This window comes from Nasonia vitripennis (assembly GCF_009193385.2).
Source record: "Nasonia vitripennis strain AsymCx chromosome 1 unlocalized genomic scaffold, Nvit_psr_1.1 chr1_random0006, whole genome shotgun sequence".
Classification (NCBI taxonomy): domain Eukaryota; kingdom Metazoa; phylum Arthropoda; class Insecta; order Hymenoptera; family Pteromalidae; genus Nasonia; species Nasonia vitripennis.
Genome location: NW_022279593.1, coordinates 1,059,184 through 1,082,857, shown reverse-complemented (window position 1 = coordinate 1,082,857; position 23,674 = coordinate 1,059,184). Strand labels below are relative to the sequence as shown.

Sequence of the window (23,674 nt, the reverse complement as noted above, 5' to 3'; positions counted from 1 at the left end):
AATGATAGTACTATCTGCTTTGGAATAAATTTAACAGAATTTTTGTCATGGTGTTTATGAACATTTACCTGACAATTTTCTGCTCGTCTATTGGCAATTTGTTGGAGAGGTTGGTTAGGCTTTCTGCATAACTTCCTGAAATAGGATATATTATTCTCATATGGAAAAGCAGAATAAGAATCCAAGGAGCCAAAAGATCTAACGTCGTCTGCTAGATGTAGAAGAGCATGAACATTGTAAGATAAAAATTCGATTCCGTAAATCTCAGAAGCTGACTCGATAAACAATTTAATGCAATTTTCAGCATAGTCAATTGATTCGATTGTCGAAAGAGGATTTACAAGAATTCTGATTGCTACATTAAGCAGAAGAAAGTGCTTGTAAAGAGCATCAGAATTCAGAAGACCATAAAATATGACAGGACCACTATACAAGAGAATCTGTCTATGTTCGGTAGCTTTGAACTTGCCATGTTTTGAAACATTGACTGGCTTCCTAGCAAAATCACCTGGACAGTACTCTTTAACCTTTTGTAACCTATTAGTTAAAACTTGAACCTCAGCAGACGACAGTTTTGCTGACTTAGAAAATTTTCCATCAATTATTCCTTGAAATATTTTCTCCATACTAACTGTAACTCACCTACACTTGGCTTGAAAAATTCTTTGGCACTTGATGGTTTGCCTGAACCTCTATATATGCCCACCATTTCAGCAGCACTTTCTGGGATGTTGGGAATTCAAATTTGGATTGACCACATCACAATTTTACTGTTTTTATCAAGAGATGCTCCATCGGTGTTTAGGTCAACTTGAAGAATATCAGGAATCAGATGCAAATCAGTAGCTTGGAGAATTCGCAATAACGCTGTTTTAACTCCTAGATGTAAATATTCACCTTCTGCAACGGATGTTGTAGGAGTTGATACAACTGGAGTTTTTAATACAGTTCTAGGAACTACATGAATGGTTAAAAAACATTCATGAGACCTGATGACTTGCAGAACAGCTTTCGCTTGAACATGCGTCATGTTTGTGCTGGTGAATGGTTCTGCAAGTCTATTCTCAAAATCTTCTAAATTTTCTTGATACAAATCATTGGATTCATCAGAGGATGATGACGCTGAATCCAAAACCTCATCAGCAATATACTCATCATTATCACAAACTACATTATTACACATTTGCACATCATTATCACTCGTAGAATACCTATAATTATTAGCACATTCGCCAGAAAAGCTTATTGATGACTCAACGATATCCTGAGGTATACTAACAACCTGATTTACGTCCAAAGATTTTGCTACAGTTTTGTTTAAAGAATTTATCCTACGAGCTCTATAAGCCGGACTGCATTCTTCCAGGGGCTTACGAGAGCGAAACGACTTAATCTTATACATAATTACCATTCAAATATACAAAATGTTATTTTATACAATCTAACAGATTAAGCTAACTTATCTAAACTTTTTAAGAATATAACCTCTCTAAATATAAACAAGAACAAGATCAAGAAAACTATAAATTTATGCAAACAAAATTTAAGTTAGTAAAATTTAATTTAACAAAATCTAATGTATCAAAATCAACAAAATACTAAGTCTTCCTAACCTAAAAACTGACAACCCTAGCATTAACTATAAATTTCGCCTTATTATTTGTTGACACTTAACTATTGCTGTTCTAGCGGATAATCGTGGTCCAGCTTTGCTCCGAAAAAGCCTCTGGAAAGCTTCGTTAGCGGATGCGAGATGAAATATCCTCAGCTCGAATGAACAGCAACGACACAGCCCAGTTTCAACAATTCTCCGGAAAAGAGGCAAAATCCGCTCGCACATAATTTGGAGAACCACAGGCATCACTAGCACAACAATGGCACAACTACGGCATACACGATAGCACAGAGACAGCATCTCGTACGACAGCATAAAGACAGCATGCCATGCTGTAAAAAAAATTTGTCCAGAATTCGCACACATCGACAGCATCGTGAGGGCATGACGCTGGCATAAACCTACCCTACCCCAGCCTACGAATTTGGAATATCGGTATAAAAAAAAATATAGAGGCACGTATTTTTAATAGCACCTTCCAAAAATAACAATTATTTTAATTGCACCCCCGTAATTAACGAATAAAAAATAGGTCAAGATCGCGCAACTTATAAGGTTAAACTCAGATTATATACTTGGAAATTCGCATTTTTTTAAACATAAATAAACTGCACGCTACTCGAATCTAATTGCACCATCGTTAAAAATTGATAAAATGCGATAGATATTGTAAAAAACCAATAAAATGCAATTCTTCCGTTGTCGAGCGCACGTGGCGCGTGAGCGCATGCGCGGCGCGGGTATATGATATGGAGATTCTGATTTGTATTTGACACTATTAGATGTAGGTATAAGAAGATGATTGCTTTAGTCATGTATTTAAGACTGTTCTTTTCTTTTATAAGTACCTTTCTAAAGCAATCAAGATCCTAGATTACAGAAGATACAATATGCCAAATAGAAATTTCCCAAACACATACGCCGCGCATGCGCTCACGCGCCACGTGCGCTCGACAATAGATAAATTGCATTTTATTGGTTTTTTACAATATCTATCGCATTTTATCAATTTTTAACGATGGTGCAATTAGATTTGAGTAAGGTGCAGTTTATTTATGTTTTAAAAAATGCAAATTTCCAAGTATATAATCTGAGTTTAACCTTATAAGTTGCGCGATCTTGACCTATTTTTTACTCGTTAATTACGGGGGTGCAGTTAAAATAATTGTTATTTTTGGAAGGTGCTATTAAAAATACGTGCCTCTATATTTTTTTTAATACCGATATTCCAAATTCGTAGGCTGGGGTAGGGTAGGTCTGGCATAACGTGCAGCACAGTGTTGCTCTGTGGAAGCCAGCATGCGCTGTTATCTGGGATATGATGTGGTAAGTTGGGCTTTCAGTCGGTAGAAAACGGCCAACAACATTTACGACATATACCGCGTATATTATACATATTATACATAAATGACATATTTTACACGCGACACGTCGAAAATTCCGAGTCGTGTCGTAAACCCACCACCAAACATTTGTGAGTTGTAAGTGCTGTGACGCTTATTGAAGCCCTTCTCTTCCCCTCCGCGTGGTGGCGCCACAGAAACAGTGGACTAGATGATACATGTGACGGTCCCCTCTTACCACCACATGCGGCCCGAAGCGCCGCCTAGCGGAGCACTACGACGTGGCGAGCGCGAGGGGAGCTTAGAAGCTTAGTCACTTTCGTGAATCAGTTACGGCTTGGCCGCCGGGTCAAACAGACCTAGTCATCCTGAACATAAATAATTATAATCTAGTCGCAATCAGCTCTCAGCATTGTCTTTATTCTTTGTACCTGGTCCGTTCGCCTTTCCCTACCTTATCTCCTATTAGGGAGTGTAGAAGATAGAGATCCAAACCAACTCAATTCTCTAAATACACACCTACGGTCAGCGCTTGAACTTCAACACGTGCATCAACGAACATAGACTTCGTATAGAAGAACGGTCACGGGTTAAATTGAAGGGACGAAAACTTGGAGTACAGGTATAGTGTGTTATAGGTCTCTCCTATGCAGTCTTGGGGGACAGCTATATGTAGTATAGTCTCTACGTGTATTTCAAAATGGGACCCTGGCTCCAATACTGACCGCCCTTCTATACCAAGTTTATATTCGTTGCGTGCATTTATGTGAGTGCGCTACTAACCGACGCAGTCCGCCGTCAGCTGTGCTCCCTTGCTTGTGTGCAGGAATACACTATAGTTTCTATCCCGCGTGTTGGCGCGCGACAGAAATGCGTCTGAATTTTTAATTATATTTCACTTTACTCGTTCAAAGATATTTTAATTTGTAGTACCGCAACTCGTTGCCAGATGGCGCCACTTTTCAGAGATAGATCCGGAAAAAAGACTTTTTCTCTTTTCTCCTGCTCTATCTCTTACCCAGGACTCTGATTCCGACAGCCGATCCGTCAACATCGATCCTATAGAGCTCCAATCCAGAACCGGTGAAATTGATCTGCTTCGCCTCGCTCGCCAAAGTAGCCGGACTAACTACAAGGACCAAAGTCACCCACTGACGCCTTGCAACCTAAAAAAAAGGATAAGTAATTAAACCAGGTATTCGATTTAATTGGTTCGATTTAAATGCTTATTTTTTAAAGTGGATACTTTTATAGGCTCGCCGGGTACACATTTTACTGGGGAGTGAATCGGCAAGCGGCGACCGTCACGGCGGCGCAACAGACTGATCGTCACGAAAGCAGCGGCAGCTCTCTCCCCCCACCACGCACTCTTCGGTGCGCATGTTAGCATGCTCGCACAGCTCAGCTCTTCCCTTACATATCAGCCGCACTTATTTACACACGCTGCAAGCAGCTATCGGATTTTCTCCGATTTTGGACGCGCTAATATAGCGGTACCTTTTCATGGTACTTCAATTTTTTTTCGTCAACTAGACGACGTGATTTTCTTAATATGCGCAAAACGTTTGCAGGTAAACATTATTGACTTATTGCGGTAAGCATTATCACTGAATGAAACGCCCTGGCGTAAACCTCGATTTACCGCACGCTCGAGCAAAAATGTACTTTCTAACTCTCGGATTACGCACGTTGTGTCATAAAATATCGTACGATACTATTATTCTTATTATAGTTTCTTTATTCGTATTATATTTTGCTTATCCTAAATTTACTAGTTGATCAATGATTACTTCACCTAAGATTTTTTAACTCTCTTTCAAAGTTGCGATTAAGTTGGGAAAATAAGAAAATGGCGGCGATTTACGCATCAAAATCACTAAATCAAAAATTTTATCAAAAAATTCACAATTAAATGTATCCTTGCAGATTACTACTTTGCATTCAACGAAGACGCATTTGAATTTGCGTCGAAGACTAATTCATTTCAGTTTTGCCGCGAAGACTATAAAGTACATTTGCAGTCGCGCTACGAAGACTAGTACATTTCTCACTTTGTATACGTTTGATTCTCTGGTAACAAAAGAATTCAAAATTTTCCAAAATTCCACACCATTTATTTAAGTATTCACTTCTATCGGCTGTCCCCGAGACAGCCACATTTTTTTTCCGATTCCATAATATTCTAATCTCGTGCAAGTCAAGTTTGCCCGGAACTTCCTGGAAGCTAGAGCAAAGTTTAATTTTTGACTATAGATAATTCACACTGTGAAACCGGCCCTAGATAAGGACATTGACTCAGTTGAAAATAAATTCAGGCTCATCTATGGACACCCAAGCAAACATCTCCTTCAATTCCCTCAACGACAATAGACTCCTTAAATTCCGATCCAGCAGATACAATTCCCACACACAATCCCCCTTAATAGTTTACATCGAATCCACTAGCACCGAAGTCCAAAAAGCCAAATATCGGCAATATTGACCCGCTAAAACTTGGAGAAATTCTTCTGAAATCTCAAATTGACTTTGACAACGTCAGAAAAATAGGCTCGAGGGAGATCGAACTAACTTTTGATTCGAAGCAAACCATTTAGTCGAGAGCCCTTCCAGTCTTTCCGATGGTTGGTCGCCCTACATCCCAAACTTTAAAGTTATAAAAATAGGACAAGTACATGGGCTTGACCCAGTGTACACTATAGCCAAACTTAAATTAGCTATCAAAAAAAAAAGATAAAAAAATACAAGAGCTGAAAATTGAAAGGATTTATAGCAAAAAGAAAGAACTCATCCTTACTAAAACAGTTAAAATATATTCTAAAACAAACGTACTCCGACCATTCAACACAGCGGCGACGGTATTCACGACGGCCTCTGCGAGGTGAACAAAGTGTTGAACGCCAGAGGGTCTCCAGCATTCTCACAAACATGCAAATCCCAATTCGGTTAAAGGCCTTCTTGTGACGGTTAAGACCCTTATTCAGCAAAACAACATGATGAATCAGGCGGTTTTTTCGTTAATAGAGGCTATCACCAAGGAAAGAGAGGAGCAAAAAAGTATCCAAAATTAAAAGACAATCCCCTTTACATACTAACTTCACACCCCACCCTTAAAAACCTTTTACCCAATATATGTTCCAAAATAGTGTTGTCCATGTTTAGAACAATTTTAATTTTAACGACTAACTGTGATATTAACCTGGGGAGAGAAGACAGACTGAAACACGCTCCGACAAACACTCGGCTTCCCACAACACTTTCACATACACAATCACTCACTCCTTTCTCACCAGTTTACAATGGCCAGCAGTTTTATTTATTATTACTCAAGTAATTGAGTAATAATAAATAAAACATAAGGGCGCGTAGGTTATAATGACTATTTCATTCTACTAAAGTAATCAACAATATCAAAGATCACGATGGCTCGGTGGTAAAACGCTTGCTTCATAATCTTGAGGTTCAGGGTTCAAATCTCCACAAATTCGGATTCTTTTCAATGTAATATTTATGTAAAAATAAATTCTCGATGCAACTTACAAATCAGCAGTACAAAGAAAGATAATTAATAAGTATCAAGTAGGGGTAAAATAATTATTTATTTTTATGAGAATTTACGATATATCATATGACAATCATATGACAATCATATGATTCTCATGATTCTCAGGATTTGGTCGAAAGTATCATATGATTATCATATGAGCACTCGTATGATTATCATATGAGCACTCGTATGATTATCATATGAGCACTCGTATGATTATCATATGATTATTTTCAGCCAAGTAGGTGCTATGATCCGGATGGTAGTACGGAAAATGGGGGCTAATGTCCAAGAAATCAATAAGTTTTAATATTTTTAATATGAATAGTTTTAATAATTATAATTCTACCATCCGGATGGTAGCACCTATATAGGCAACTATTTCATCAATTTTGAGGTATTTAAGAGTATAAGTATTTAGAAGTATAACCTGTTGAAAAGAATGACGTCATAAAAGGTTCCAATTTGTAGCAACAAATGACGTTATCTAATGACGTCATTTAACGTAATTTTATTACGTCAGTCAATAACGTCATAAAATGACGTCATTTTTTCAACAGGGTCACCTGCGTTCGTACGAACCTAATTATCATGATCTTTGTGTTTATCCGAAAAAAACCTGAAAGAAATAGGTCTAACTACTATTTTGAATAAATTATCTTTTCACATAGATTCTATAATTTTCCCCATAATGTTTCCTTACGGGGATATAGAATGGAATCCAAAGTTTAAACAAAATCATAAGAATGATAAAAATTTATTTTCTTTGCAATGTTATTAATATCGATTAGCTTATAGGCCAATGTCAAAATTTAGTCCTATTTTATATTGGGGAAGATTAATTCAACAGTATATTATTCAAGCTTATATCATTTTAGAATATTGTAGACTGAATTTTGTAAGATATAATCAGAAAAAATTACGTGTAGAATATTATCAAGGTCTTGTTGATCACGTAACAAGAAGTCCGTTTAACAATAATAAAAATTTTGAAAATAACGAAAGATTAGGTAAATTGTTTGTTTTGCCATCAACGTATATAGAAAAGTATATAGAAAGTACTAGATACATGCACCAAAGTTTTCTTGATTCAATGGCTATAATGTGAAAAATAGACAGCTCACCGGATATATTTTGTTCTGTCGTGTCTCAAGGGGCAATGTTCCGCCAAGGCGACAGCGTCCATGCTGGCTCCAAGAGACTTGACATCGAACATGTGGCGACACCTTTGGGGCTTGAGAAAACAAGTAGGGATCTTGACTTGCTGCGCACGCGTGTAGCGCCGCCAGCCTCGTGTGACGTGACGCATGCTATCAGCGCAGCGCCGAGTCAGTCGCAATCGAGCAGCCAAACGAGTCATATCGTTGCGCACAGCTCTAGCGAAACCTTGAATCGAACTTGAAAGAACACATACGCCCGTCCGTAACTTATCGAATCCCCCCCCCCTTTCTCTCTCTCTCTTTCTCTCTTTCTCTCTCTCTCTCTCTCTACTTTTTGCTGTGTCTCTGACTTCCGCGCACGGGTCGCGAACGGGAGCGATACACGACACGACCGGGATCGGTGGAATTGCGGCCACCTTTACCTCGAACAACTTTAGTGTCTCTTCGAGACTGCACGACACATTTACACGCACACAAACTCTTGAATTGTCCACATTTCTCTTGATAACGATTTGTAATTTCTTTGTAATTCTGGGGTTTTGTGCCGCTAAAATTTCTTCTCTCAATTTTGAGCAATTGAACAATCCTCATCCTCGTTCAACCGAGTCTTATTTTATTCTACCTTTCCTTCTCATCCTTTCTCCGCGCATACATTAAACAAACAGCGAGAATCCGCGACTAAGTGGCTCTTCGCGTGTCTTTTTATATTTGTTACGATAACAAGTAATCTAAAATGTCCTGAGTTAAAAACAGTACTAAAAATATTTCCGCCAGGAACTTTAAGCGATGATATTTCAACAATTACTGTTAGATTATTTTGTTGTAAATTTTGAGCAATCCTAGCTGATATTCTTAGTGGGAATATTTTTGGAAAAATTATTGCTTATGTATACGTAATTAAATTTCAAAAAGTGGTCTTCTGCACGCACATTTATTGTTAGTATTAAATCATAAGTCAAAATTACCAAATCCTGATAAGACTGACATATTACAGCTGAAGTTCCTGATGAGAATGATGTGCAATTATATGATTTAGTATTCAAACATGTTACATGGACCTCATTCAAAACAAAACACTATGTTATGATGTAGTTAACAAAACTTGTTCAAAAAAATTTCCAAAAGCTTTGTGTGATGAAACGCAATTTAAAAAGAATGGTTTTCCTAGATAGCGTTGTCGTAATAATGAAAATAAAAATTATTTTTATAACAAAATTAAGACTTCATGGTAAACCTGTAAAGGTTGATAATAGAATGGTTGTTCCCTATAATCCAACTCTTCATAGAAAATATAACTGCCATATTAATGTTGAATATTGTGCATCTATTATGAGCATCAAATATTTATATAAATATTCACGCAAAGGACATGATCGTGTTTTTATTAAAGTGAGTAAAAATGATGAAGATAAAATAATATATGATGAAATAACAGAATACATGGATTGTATTTAAGAATTACCATATTGTGCTCGTTCTCATAGTGTAGTTAAATTAGCTATTTATTACAGAATTAACAAAAAATAAATTTTAATGGAAACAACATTGATATATATTCTCTCAATCACGAGACAACTTTAATAGCATGGTTCAAACTAAATATTGACTAGACGTAAAAACTATTCAAATGCTTTAGGAAGATTAATCTGTGTGATTCCCAACGAACAAGAGTTATTTCACTTAAAATTAATATTACACAGAGTTAAAGGGGCAACCTCATTTGATAATTTAAAGAACTTTGAAAATAAAACGTATTCAACATTTACTGAAACAGCAATAGCTATGGGATTAATTGAAAACGATGAAGAAATTTTTCATATATTTGATGAGGCATGTACAATTATGTTACCAAGGCAATTGCTTTTGTTTTTTTGCTTGATTACTAATCGTAAACAAATTACCATTAGAACAGACTGTTTGGGAAAAATGCAAGAATTTTTTAGTGAAGACTTCGTAGAAACTTGAATTCATTTACCAGTCATAAAAATTGTAATGTTTTTTTGTTATTAAAGTAAGCCTAATAAAAGCTATAGTATATTGTGTACCAAGGGCGTAAAGTGGGCTTTTTTAGGCCGAGTGTGGAGTTTGCAGTACGAGTCAAGACGAGTTAGCCCGAGTCAAAGTAGGGCGTTTACGAGCCGCAGACGAGTACTGTAACCACACGAGGCCCACTTTACATTAATTATTTGAAATACTGACGAATTAAACACTTTTTAAGTAATATTAGACAATATAATAATATACTTGCCTTCGCAAGTTTTGGAGCTAGACTTGACGCTCTTTTCGGAAAAGTCCTTCAAGTTATTCGAATAAGTGGTCAAATTCACCACAATATTTATACCTTACATCCAGACGAAAACAACACCAGAAGATATTGGCAACTATACATCATTGATAATGAAATCGACTCGCAATCACAATTGCAAACTATAATTGGATAATTACTTTCGACAAGTAAACATGTACGCTAAATCATACAAAATGATGAGAGAAGTCGAAGTGGAAGAACAAAATTGTTTGAAAAACAACAACGTTGAGTTTAATAGTACAGAAATTATAATGTATTTATCATGCAATTCTAATAATGATAAACGTAGATATAACGCAGCTAAATGTGATTAAGTAGCTGTGGTATTTGTAGGTGAAAATGGTCAACCACTAGACGATCGAGATGTATATATCCAAAAATATAAAGCACCTACTAATATACCGTACATTATTAAACATGTAGATCCTATGTCATCTCCATTTATGTATCCTAATGGAGGTTTTGGATTGATGCCCAATATGAAAAATAAAAATAATAAAAACAATATTTTAATGCTACAATTTGATTGTCATTAATTCAGCATGAAAAACGATTTTAATCCGTACTTAAATTTAGGAAAATTAACTCAACGATACTTTGTTAATGCTTGGGTGAAAGTTAAAGGTTCACAATTATTTTTTTTTAAATAAAAATCAACACCAATTAAGGACAGATTTATACAAAGGTATGATGGATAACTTAAAAAATAAAAGTAACGATGAGTAAAACCACTGCCAATTCCTTGGCACGTAGCTTCCTCCAATAAAATTTATAGTTCAAATAGATAAAATATTGTTCAAATATACAGTATATTAATGATTTTTAAAATACTTTCAATCTTAATTATTTTACATAATAGGAGCACCCGTCACAATATCAAATCATATAATTTTCATGAAAAAATTTAAACCTCAATATTTTAAATACCATAGGGACCTCATAACCTCATAAAATCATGAATTGTCTTAAAACATTCTGAACTGTAGTTAGCTAGTTATAAGGTTTAACAGAAATAGTACATTATGCAACAAGGGATTAAAGTCGATGGGGGTAAGGGCAGTAATCACCAAAGGGAATAATCGACTTTAGTCCCGTGTTGCATATAGAACTTTATTCACGACTTAACTGTGTAGCCACTTTATTCCCATGGAACGTGGGACTTAAGTCAATGCAAATGAAATTTTCAAAAATTTTCAAAAGTTTTTAAAATTAATTTTTTTTTCAATTTTTCAAAAAATTTTAAATTTTACTCCCTCAAATGAGGGAATAAAGTTACTTTATTCTCGCATATGCGGGAATAATAGTATATTGTGTACCAAGGGCGTAAGGTAGGTTTTTTTAGGCCGAGTGTGGAGTTTGCAGTACAAGTCAAGGCGGGTTAGACTAATTTTCGCGTATTTAGAAGTTTTGCCAATGAATTGAATAACGGGCGCAAAAGTATTTTTACGCCCGCTATTCGAAATTAGCGAGCGTAAAAGTACTTTAGCTCCCACTGGTCGGAAAACGATTGCTTTTGTCCATAATTTTAAGTCAAAAAAACGCGAAAATCGTGCATGTGTTACATAAAGTAACTTTATTCTCTCATTTGCGGGAATAAAGTAACTTTATGTAACACACGAACGATTTTCGCTTTTTTCGTACCTATTAATAGGGACTAAAGTGACTCTTTTTTGACCGGCGGGCAAAAAAGTTATTTTAGCGGGCAATAAAAACATAGTCAAACAGCGGGCAATAATGGCCTTTATTGCCCGCAAAATTTTTTTTTGTAATTTAAGAAAAAAGTTGATTTTGATAAATTTGCATTATTTATTTATTTTATATAATGTTTGAACAAGGCAAGAGCACGGTTGCCGTGTCAAAAAATAGTCATATCAGTCCCTCTTAACACTTACGAAAAAACGCGAAAATACGTCCGCGCGTTACATAAAATATGGTGTACACCAAGGGCTAAGTGGGCTTTTTGGCCTCGTGTGGTTGACGCCCTCGCATTAGGCTTCGGCTAACTCGCCTTGACTCGTACTGCAAACTCCACACTCGGCCTAAAATTTACGGCTCACTTTACGCTCTTGGTACACAATATACTATTATTCCCGCAAATGAGGGACAAAAAATACACGAGGGAATAAAAAGCTACTTTAGTCCCGCTTTTTAGGGAATAAAATGGCTATTATAGTTAAGCCGTGATTAATAGTATATTGTGTACCAAGGGCGTAAAGTGGGCTGTTTTAGGCCGAGTGTGGATTTTGCAGTACGATTCAAGGCGAGTTAGCCCGAGCCGAAGGCTAGGGCGTTTACGAGCCGCAGACGAGTACTGCAAAATCCACGAGGCCAAAAAGCCCACTTAGCCCTTGGTGCACACCATATTTTATGTAACGCGCGGACTTATTTTCGCGTTTTTTCGTACGTGTTAAGAGGGACTGATGTGACTATTTTTTGACACGGCAACCGTGCTCTTGTCTTGTTCAAACATTATATAAAATAAATAAATAATGCAAATTTATCAAAATCAACTTTTTTTTTAAATTACAAAAAAAAAAAATATTGCGGGCAATAAAGACTTTTTAGCGGGCAATAAAGGCCATTATTGCCCGCTGTTTGAATATGCGGGCAATAAAGGTTTTTATTGCCCGCTAAAATAACTTTTTTGCTCGCCGGTCAAAAAAGAGTCACTTTAGTCCCTATTAATAGGTACGAAAAACGCGAAAATCGTTCGCGTGTTACATAATAGTAATTTTCAGTTATACAGGGTATACAGGGTGAGATACACAGAATTTGAATCCTGATATCTTTTAAACTAAACAGTTTTATAAGCTGCAAAATGAACCTAGTCCAGGTGATCAAAAGATCGATATTTTCCCAAAATGTAAACTTAATTAAAGCATTTTTACTCCCGTAATCGTACGACATAGAAAATCCATTTTTTTTAGTTTTCGATTTTTAGCTTGAAAACTAGTCATCAAAATGGTTTAAAATTTTTACAGCATATAGATATAATCGTTTTTTATTGTCATACATTTTTTCAAAACGTATAACGATTTAGTTTTGGAGATATTGAATTTTGTTTTTAAATCACATTTTTTATCATAAAAATTGAACGGAACAATCAATCTGGAAGATCTTGCGGGATAAAGTAGGCAATTTTATGCTAATGAATTATGACGGTATACGTACATACACACACACACACGCGCGCGCACACAGCCATCCGCACGGACATTTTCTATAAACGCATGATTCGTACTCCAATCACATTTAAATGCGTTTCTACGAAGAAAATTTTTTTGGATATTAGGGATTACTATATCCTTTGTTAATGCTGGATTTTCACGAACAGCGTTTCTAGTTAATCTTGGCCTCTGAGTGTCGTTTTTATTTACTTCTTTCTTATTATCACTCATTTGATAATCTCATTTTTGTTACCTTTTTATTTATTACAAAATCTTATTTAGTCCGAATTTTAGAATTTCAAATCGCTTACAAACAATTCAAACGAAATTTTACTGTCCTACTTATATTTTAACACACGACCTACTTTCTAGGTATGCGCGTAATTCATTTCTTCACATATGTTTTGAATATTCTCGATTGGCCTAGTGACACAAGCGCTACCAATTTGAAGCGCTTCTTTCAATCGCCTTGATGACACTGCAACGTCAGGTGAGCGCGATCGCCGATAAGCGCAAGCAGGTCACTCACCCAATCTTTCTTTGAACTCGCGATTTTATATTTCTGTTCTAATGGATTTTCCAATCTAACTACCGTTTTGTTTGCAAATTTTATTTATTTATTTTTTTTTATCTCTGTTTATTCAGATATAATTTTATAGTTGACTATCTGAATTTCCCGAGTTATATGGTTTCCGTTAGGATATTGATTTATGGAAAAGAGTAATCGCTATTTAAGCGATCAAATGATAAGTAGCTTTTTAGCGTCTTTAGGATAGGTTTTTGTACAAAATTCTAGCACCCACTTGTTTTTTTTTTTTAAACACTTTGACTTACTTTTGGGGTATGGATATTTATATATGTAATTTATATTTGTTTAAATTTACAAATGCAACTGTAGTTTGAATTATTTGTTAAAATTTTCCTTTTTTTTTATATGTACCTTTTCTTTTAAGACTCTATAATTCGATTTGTATCGGAACCAATGTTAAGTCACAATTCCGACCTATAATTAATTATTGAAGTTTTACTTACTTGGGTTTAACTGCTTGGGCTGGAAACTCTGCTGCCGTGCTGTAGTCAGGCTTATACAGGATGAATATATTCAATAGAAAAACACTTGTAGTTGATTGACTTTCACGATTTATTCAAGATAAAGTTCTATAGGTATCGGGATCGCGACTTAAGCCTGGATATTGTCGATGGATAAGAGCGTCGTACAAGAGTCCAGATCGAGTGTATAATTACAACTGATCGCTCGACGTATACAGGGGTTACTCATTAACCTCGCTGATCTACTTATTAATCTGAGTCGTCAGTTTTCGGCTTCGTAACGATTCCGCTGATATTGCTGAAATGCAATACGTCGCAGGACGTCACATTACAATGAAACAGTCAACTTTATAGGTTACTAATCAATTTACTTGGTAAGGACAACAATTTTTCTGGCACATCACTGTTTTCATAGTGGGTTAGCCAACATTTTTGTTGTAATTACCAAGATATTAGTTGAAATCCGAGTTGGAGCTTATATTTTCAAAAATTTTCTTATTTACCAACTGCATTGCTAGCGCGACGACAGAGTCTCCGCCTTTAGACTCCGAGTTCGATCCCCAGTGAGGGAGACATTTTTTTCAGATACATTAATTGTATTATACTGATTACTAAAAAAGTAGTCAAGTTTGTTTCTAGAACGATGAAGAAAAAATTCTTTTTCTGATTTTTTTACTTTTTTAATTTATTATTTATTTATTTATTATTAATTATTATTATTTATTTATACATGCAGATTTATTTTATAGATCGGTTTATAAGTGTGCTATTATTTTTGACATTTAATTTACATGTTAACAATTTTATAATACAATTAATATATCTGAAAAAAATGTCTCCCTCACTGGGGATTAAACTCGGGTCCTTCGCCGCGTGTCCGTCGGCTGCCGACGGGGAAAAGTCCTGGATGGCCGGGAAGCGTCCCTCCTGGCTGAAGCAGTGACGTGCTTGGGTACCCCGGGTGCTCAAGGTGATGGTGGCTCGGGTGTGCTCCTCCAGCGGATGGTCTCTGGCCGTCGATGCTCTCTCACGTCTCGTAGATACGGATAATCGCGGGTGGTATACTGGTAAAAGTGTCGCACGTCTGGACTGTACTAGCGCTTTTGACTATATCCCTCGCGCGCTGATTCCGCGCGCGCTTCTCGAGTACCCTCGAACTGGCAACGTCGCCCTCACGCATGAAATGGTCGCGCGACGCGGCGAGCGCGCGAAATACCAATTCGCGTTCGCTCGTCACAGTATATATATATATATATATCGTTTTGTAATATACATAGAGATACACTTCTTAGTACATTGTACAAGAAAAAGAGAGCATAAGCTATTTCTAACGAGGGTGAGGTCGACTTGGCTGAATATCTCACTCGAGTCCAAAAAAGCTTTTTTTCCGTGTTACACACCGTTTTTTTTCCAACGAGGGCATGAAAGGACCATTTTATGCATGAAAGTTAGATAGATCATCGTGCATTTTAAGTCATACACAGTGAAGTTAAAAACTAAATGTTTTTATGTCCTTATTATATCGTACTTTTACAGCGCCGAGTCAGAAAAAAAGAGCTACATTTATTTTCTACCCCTACTCTAGTTTCTACCGCTGCGCGCATTTACCCTCGTTTTCGACTCGTGCACAAACAGCGTGCCGCGCTGGCAACTTAAGTAAAGTTGGAGAATTAAATATGTAGCTCTTTTTTCCCTTCCCGGTAGCGATCGAGTACAAACTTTACGGAGCGTCTATATAAAAAAATTGTGTATTGCATTCGGGAACAAAGGTGGGCTGTGTATACCCTATGTGTATAATATATTATTCTCTCCTTTCGAACGTAAACTTTTTTAAACTTGCTTGGAATGCACGATTTTCTACACTACTTTGAGGCACGACAAAAGGTCTCTTTCATACCTGGATTTGAAAAAAATTTATGCGTGTGTCTCTGCTTGTATTACAATAAAGTGATAGAGTAGACAAAGAGATTTGGACAGAAATGAATAAAAAAAAACCTAAAAATGATATGATTTTTTTTGAGAGAATTGATGGAGCCTATACGGCCTGAAAACGAGCTAAAGAACAGATGTCTTGAATTAAAGCTGGTCCAGTTTCGATACCCTGGGGAAGGAGAAAGGATGGAATTTGAGCCCGACAGAGTGCAATTACTTAAAGGTAGGTTTCTGTAATCCACAATAATAAGATATTAACGTACGGATTCATCGCAGAAAATTGAACACTCGGAGAACCAAAAAAATGTGAATATTCCTTATACCCCGCAATTGCCTGCTGTGTATCTGGCTGGATATTGCTGTAAGTTATAACGTAGGAATGAACCAAAGCACGCATGCATACAAACTTTAGATTTGAAAAGTTCGTAAAATCTTTTTTATTGATCATATATACTGTAATAACCTTAATTCCCTATTCGTTTTCGATGAACGGGAAAGGGCCAATTCATGCCCTTATTGAAAAAAGCACAGTAAGCAACAAGAGGGGATCGGATTTTCCAGACTCGGATTATGTTTTGAGCACTCGTGTCCGTCACGGGCGCTTACGGCCTACGGCGCCCTCGACTCCCACTCGTGCTCAAACATCATTCTCGCTTGAAAAATCAAATTTTCCTCCCTAGTTGCACAATGTACTATTTCCTCTCGCTGCGTGATCGATTTTCCATTCGTTTATGTATGGAGAATGGTTTTTTTCGAGCACTTGTTGAAAAAAGTTCTTTTGTTCCTCAAGCGTTCATCAAATTCGCGAAAAAATAATCTACGATCATTAGACAAATGTTGGTTTCAAGTTATTATATTAAATATTTCTACTAAACTTTTGGCTCTGAAAGTTCTGATTGTTGGTCAAAAGTCACAATTTACTATAATTTTATGCTTTATTATTAATAGCGGCAACCCATGTTAACAAAGTAGACGATCCTCAAACCCTTGCAGATTTAAATTACGAAACCACTGAACCCTAATCTTTTAGACCCATTTATCAATCAACCATAAAATCCTAAAACCTTGAATTCTAGGAATTCTTGAGCTCATAAATTCACAAATGAATCAAACCACCTTTAACTAGCACACAATGAAATAGTACATTATGCAAAAAAGGGCAAAAGTAGACGACCGGAGTGAAGCAAGGGCAGTAAGTACCCTCTGGAAAAATATTCTCGTTCGGACAGTATAATCACCCAAGGGAAAAATCTATTTCTGCCTCTTGCTGCATAATGTACTTTTTCCATGTTGATATAAAATGCTAAAAGAAAGCATCATAGTATTAAATATACACAAGAACAGCGTGGAAATTATGAAATTTTAATTGTATGTATTATACGCCAGGCATAACATCACTCCAAAGGCCAGAATTAATATTTATTTTCTCACTATTTAAACACTTTTTTTTTATACACACACAAACTTTATATATGTAAAGGGTAAAAAAAGAACTAAGAAAGTTCTTATTTTTTCTTTCGTCATTTCAGCGAACAATGCCACCCTCATCAGGAAACTGTTTAAGTAACTTCTACTTAACAAAAATGTCGTATTTATAAGAATTCGTTTAACAATAACTTAAAGTCAAAATTTGTGATTACGTAGTCGTTAGTATATTATAATCGCCAGCAAAAATTCATTGAACACCTCAATAGAGGCCCTGAAAATGTTGATTCCATGTACAATCAGTAATTAATGTAATCTACAAGAAATAAGTGGGTTAACCTATTGTTGAAATAATTAGTCGCAATAAAGTCATTTTTGTGGATTTTGAGGAAGCCAGAGCACCTTGGCAGGGCTGTATCTTTGTAAATTGGACTTTTTGTATTTTTTTGACGAGTCGTCGTCATTACGTGGTTCATGACATTGATGGCCGAAACGTCGAAAGAAAAAGCCGATAAACATGTTTTTGTTAAATATTCATTTTCCGGATTACAGTGCGATCATAAGGTTTTTTAACCCCTCCGAGTCACTCCCAGTCCTTGCCCTAAGAAACTTCCAGCCCTCCTCTTCTCTCTATTCCCAGCTTGCTAGCCTCTCTTAGCCTACTTCAAGCCCATTTTAGATACTCAACTGAAAAATCACGTGATTAAATATGGGATTTATCACTTGATTAATCACGTGTTTAATAACATGATTTTTTAGTAGGACTTACGTCCCCTTATTATAATCTAAATTTTATTAATTCTACGTGTTCACAGCTAGGAACGAAAATCTTCATTTACAGTTGCAGTGCTAATTTACTTAACTCGTTACTATACAACGTAAGCTTATATAATTAGTACGAACTTATACTTATTAATTTTTTAAATCCTCAATATTATTACATATCCATCTCCTACAAACATCTTAGACCTTCAATATATAGCTTCTAAATCAATTAAATTATAATTATTATGCACCTACCCGGCTAAAAGAAGCTCATGTGTGCACTGACGTGATTACTCACATAAGTACTCTCGTGATTATATAATCAAGCACTTTATCTCGAGATCAATCACGGGATTAATCACGCGACTATTTACGTGATTTATTAAACAATATTTTTATAGAGTAAAATTATTAAAAATGCAAAATTTAAGTGTGGGGTGCCCTTTTTAAATGTTACCATCCAGATAATAACACCTAATTTGGGCATTCCACTCTAGAATTTCACGTTTTCAATTAGTATATTACGATGCACGTGACTATTTTTTTTAATAATTTGAGGTTCATGGGGTAAGTGGGTTTAAGCATTTACGTTTTAGATTTAGTACTCGCTTTCACTCGCCTATTCCTCCGATGTGCCAACGAATTATTTTAAATAAATATTCTCTCAATTACTCGAGGCACGTGGGGTAGGTAGGTTCAGGGGTTATGGTTTTAGATTAATTTCTCGGTTCCAATCGCTATTTATCCAATATTCACGCCGCGTAATAGGCTACTTAAGTCACGAGTATCGTATACAGTTTTATAGCACTGCTTGTCTAAATCCGCTGTCACGCTTATTTGTGCCTTAAGGGGATGTCGAAGCAAGAGCTTCGCAAATCCGCCACGGAGTATTCTGTATTTCCAATCTTCTAGAAAAACAGAAAGTCCGATCGAATTTTTCGTTCGGTAGAACGAATTATTAAACTTAACACTACGGCGCTACAGACTCGGTTTCTTATTTGCAAGCTTTATTTAAAAAGTTTTATGTAATAGAAAAACAGTGTTTTTTGGGACGACATCCCCTTAAACAGAACATTTTGTCATCGTGCAGGCAGCACCCGAGCGTGGCGAGGATGCTATGCACGGTAAAATAATGGGCTTCTCAAGTCACGGATAAGCGTGACCTTAGTGCAAATTTAGGCCACTCAGTGCTATACAATTTTATTTTGTACAAATTTTTTAAGTACATCACGCAATCACGTAAATAGTCACGTGAGTAGTCGCGTTAGTAATCACGTTATTAGTTTCGTAATTAATTGCGTGAATAATCGCGCGATCAATGTAGTATGGTTAATCTTGAGATAAATTGCTTGATTATATAATCACGTGATTACTCATGTAAGTATTCACGTTAGTAATCATGTGAGTAATCGGTGAGTTTTTTCAGCAGGTTACTGTGAACGATTGATTCATGAACTATATAAGCCTATAATAACATCAATCCTTAATAGTGCCGAATAGTTTTAACAATTCAAACCACATCGATTAACTATAAATCCTTAATTTATTAACATTTAACCCATTATCCTAACCTAATCCACAATGAAAATCTTAATGGAACATTTTTAAAAATTTGTAATTTATTTTAGCTTATAGTAGTATATATTATTGCATGTCAAACGATAATCATTCTTTAGATGGAGAATACATTTAAAACTTATAAATATTATCAAGTTAAGAGTATTACAAATATTAAGTTTAATAGTGTATTTCAATACAGGTGTGAAAGGCCACACCTTATGTAATGTTCTTTGTTTCATCCAAGCTATTATCGCAATGCCACACATTGCTATAATATTTATGATACAAGTGGCATAAATAGTCCTTTACAGCATGGCGTGTATAAGCGCTCGAACGTAGCCAGGGTGCTGAACGCCGTGTTATAAAGAATAAGCTATGACGCAAGTATCATACACTATTTTATAGTACTGTCTAGTATAAATCGGCTGTCACGCCTATCCGTGGCATAAACAGTCCATTATTGCACCGCGCGGTTAGCTATGCACGGTGAAATAATAGAATATGCTAAAAGAATAGAATACGTTAGATATGCACGGAAAAACAATGGACTTATTTGACCACGGATAAGCGTGTCATAAATGCGGATTTACACCACACTGAAAAAAGGTTAGATTATCCTCAGCCCCGCCTCTGGTTCAACAGTTACACTAACGTTTTGCATATCTGTTGCTCTGACTTTAGGACAATATACGTCCTAAATTCTGAATTCTCAATTTCCCCACCACTTTTTTTGGAAGGCACATGCGCACTAAGCAAAAGATTGTAGTTAGCGGCGCGATACTTTCCTAAAATCGGGCAGTATACGTCCTACACCAAAGTACAAGCTTCGTTTCGCCAAAAGACTTGTACATGCCCACGTGAGGTCACCTCTTATGCTAACCTTTTTTCAGTGCAAGAAGTGCTATAGATCATTAAAAAGATTCATGTATACACCGTATGCATTCTTTTTATTCATATAACGACCTTATAATCTGAAAAATATAAAATATCATGGACTATAAAATAGTCATTTTATTTATTATTTTTCGAATTTCAGAGTTATACAGAGACTTTTTAGAAAGAAAATTAAAAGATAAGGATCACATCGAGTTTCTGATGAATACATACATCAGTCAAAAATTACAAGACTTGAGAAAAATATTTTTAGATGCTCAAAAGAAAAAGCGAGATTGAATATTTTTAAATCTTATAATTCAAATGTTACTTTACAATAAAACTCGAATTGATAAAGAAATGTTTTACAATAAATATCTTTTTGTGTCATTTCTAGACTGTTTCCCGAAGAAGTTATGCATTTAATGGAACATTAAAAACAAATCGTAATGAAATAATAAAAGCAGTTAAAGATGATTTACTCTGTGAGTCGCGTTTAAAAATTTGCAGTATTACAGTGAAATTATAGGTTAAACCTCATATTTTATTAATATTCTATAAATTGATAGAATTCAAGTTACTTTCTGTTACTTTTGGATACTTTGTTCCCTTTCAGTTTGAATTCAATCATATTTGGTCAACTTACGGTTTACTCTTTGTCTATTTTCCGTTCACTTTTATTCAACTTCTAGTCTATCCCAACCCCTAGAAAGTGTAGCTTAAGAAAGGAGTGAAATATCAAATGAACACTATAAACGACTTTTGGTCACTTTCGGTTCATTTCCGAGCGGCTGCAACGTCTAAGTGGCGCTGCGATAAGGTGGCAAAATCTTGATTTTAACAACAAATACAACACAACCGCGTACTATAGAAAAAAAATGCTTTGTACGGCTGTCTTTTTATCATACAGTAAAGGTGATTCGCGTGAAACACGGTATTTAGTACATTTTTTCGACGTAGCATTGGAATTACGATATGATAAAACACTATTAAAAAAAAAATAAAATAAAATAATAGCTTGTGCTCCTGTCTTATTATTTAGCAGTAGCTATCGTTTGCTTAATTATAGCTACTAATCTAAATATCAATAATTTTGAAAAGGTAGGTAAAGGGAAAACAGTATTAAGAAAGAGTTCATAAAAGATTTTATCTACAATCTAGCATAATATCTTGCTTTCATGAAAAAAATAATACTTTTTCTTGATAAAATTACACATGATTTTACAGTAGATCTTACACAAGATTTCACTCAAGATCTTATACAAGATCTTTTCAAAATTCATTCAAAATCTTATGTAAGATCTTCTATAGGTTCGTGGTTGAAAATCGATGATAAGATCTTATACCAGATCTTATATAAGATCTTATGTCAGATTTTATGTCAGATCTTGCATAAAATTTTCAGTAGGGTATTATACTATATGATCCATAATATTTTTTTCTGTAAATATATATTATTATTTGTAATATTAATTTTATCATCAGTTAATATACTATATGATTCACAATATTTTTTTTTCTATAACTTGTAATGGCTTAATATCGACAGAACAAGGTTTTATATTTGTATATTTCTTTAAATATATATCATCATTAGTATTATTAATTTTGTCGTCAGTTAGATCATAAAATTCTGTGACTAATTTAAAATTTCTTATATTATAATTTTCATGAAAAATAGTCATATTTATCTGTATAACATCTTGTAAATTTTTATGTTGTAATATATGTCGACTTCTATTTGTTGTCATTAAGTTGTAAGGTTTTACTATGTCTTGATTAAACTTTGGAAACATTTTAATAATCTTATTCCAAAACATATCGAAACTGCATTAGCAATTGCAAATAAACTACAATTAAATCTTTGATGTTGCTATTGTACTTTCTCTATAACAACATCTATGGTATTCAAGTTAGGGAATAATCTACTTATATATTTTAAATAATGATTTGTATGACCGATATTTATACTATCATACACGTGAATTATTTTTGTATCATACCAAATACAAATCCAATGTCCTTATTCATTATTACCACTGAATAATATTTGAAGAAATTCTTCTCCAACATCCCGTTCTTTAATTTTACTTAATATTTGACTAAACAAAAGTGACTGCGTTGATGTTAAATTGCGGTATCAATTTCATGAACTTTTCGGTATGTACACACACCGTTAAATGAAACTTTGTATTTTCGGAAGTGCCCCCCATGTTCGCGCCACTGGCGGTCGTCGCGTGTTAACTGGCCATAGCAGTGCGCATGCACCGCCCGAATGCTATTTACCGACTGTGAATAGCCGATGGTAAATAGCCGACGGTAAATTAAATCCTGTCTGAAATTAATAATATTAAATGAAAATAACACGAATGTAAATTTTATTTCTTTTATTACCTTATCAATACATAAATAAGTAAGACTACTGCGTACTACAACTAAAATTTAAATTCGAGGAAATTAAAATATTAAAGCGCATCAAGGTGCCAGCTACCGCTGACCCGGTGAAACTAGCGGGTTTTTGGGTGGCTCTGGACGACGCAACGCGTGAGAACGGCTGCCTTTGAGTAGCCCCTGGATCGCACAAGAGCGGCGTACACAGGCGCTACATGCGAAACAAGGATCCTCTTGCTCAGGATCTCCTGATATATAACTAGAAAAAAATGAATATTTTTATTAGAGTACTTTTAAAATAATCAGATTTAGATTATGATAAGACGAATTTTTTTTTACCAATAACAAGCTATTCTCGCCCAAATAGTAATAGCTTTAACAGCAACAATAGGATTTGGAGAATAACATGCTTTTGAACAAAGTACTATGAGCGGACTTCTTTTTTCCATATTAGCATCACAAGTTACAGTACTCTCACTGAGAACCTACAAATATTCCATTATTTTTATTCTGTAAATCATAATATTTTTTATATATAATT

General features: G+C 35.3%; 1 protein-coding gene across 3 annotated transcripts in view; it reads right to left on the bottom strand.

The window, feature by feature from the left end:
* LOC107982103 (probable serine/threonine-protein kinase fhkB) overlaps positions 1–23,674 on the bottom strand; it is a 53,308-nt gene that overhangs the window by 1,993 nt on the left and 27,641 nt on the right. Inside the window, exons 2-3 of one of the 3 annotated variants that reach the window (XM_031932359.1) lie at positions 3,078–4,124; positions 1,676–1,947 (exon numbers count right to left, since the gene is read on the bottom strand). In XM_031932359.1, the coding sequence (XP_031788219.1) occupies positions 1,676–1,947; positions 3,078–3,087 (282 nt within the window). In that variant the 5' untranslated portion in view covers positions 3,088–4,124. Of the gene's footprint in view, positions 1–1,675; positions 2,591–3,077; positions 4,125–23,674 lie in introns of those variants that run through there. The other 2 variants (XM_031932351.1, XM_016989568.3) reach the window with 2 other exon arrangements.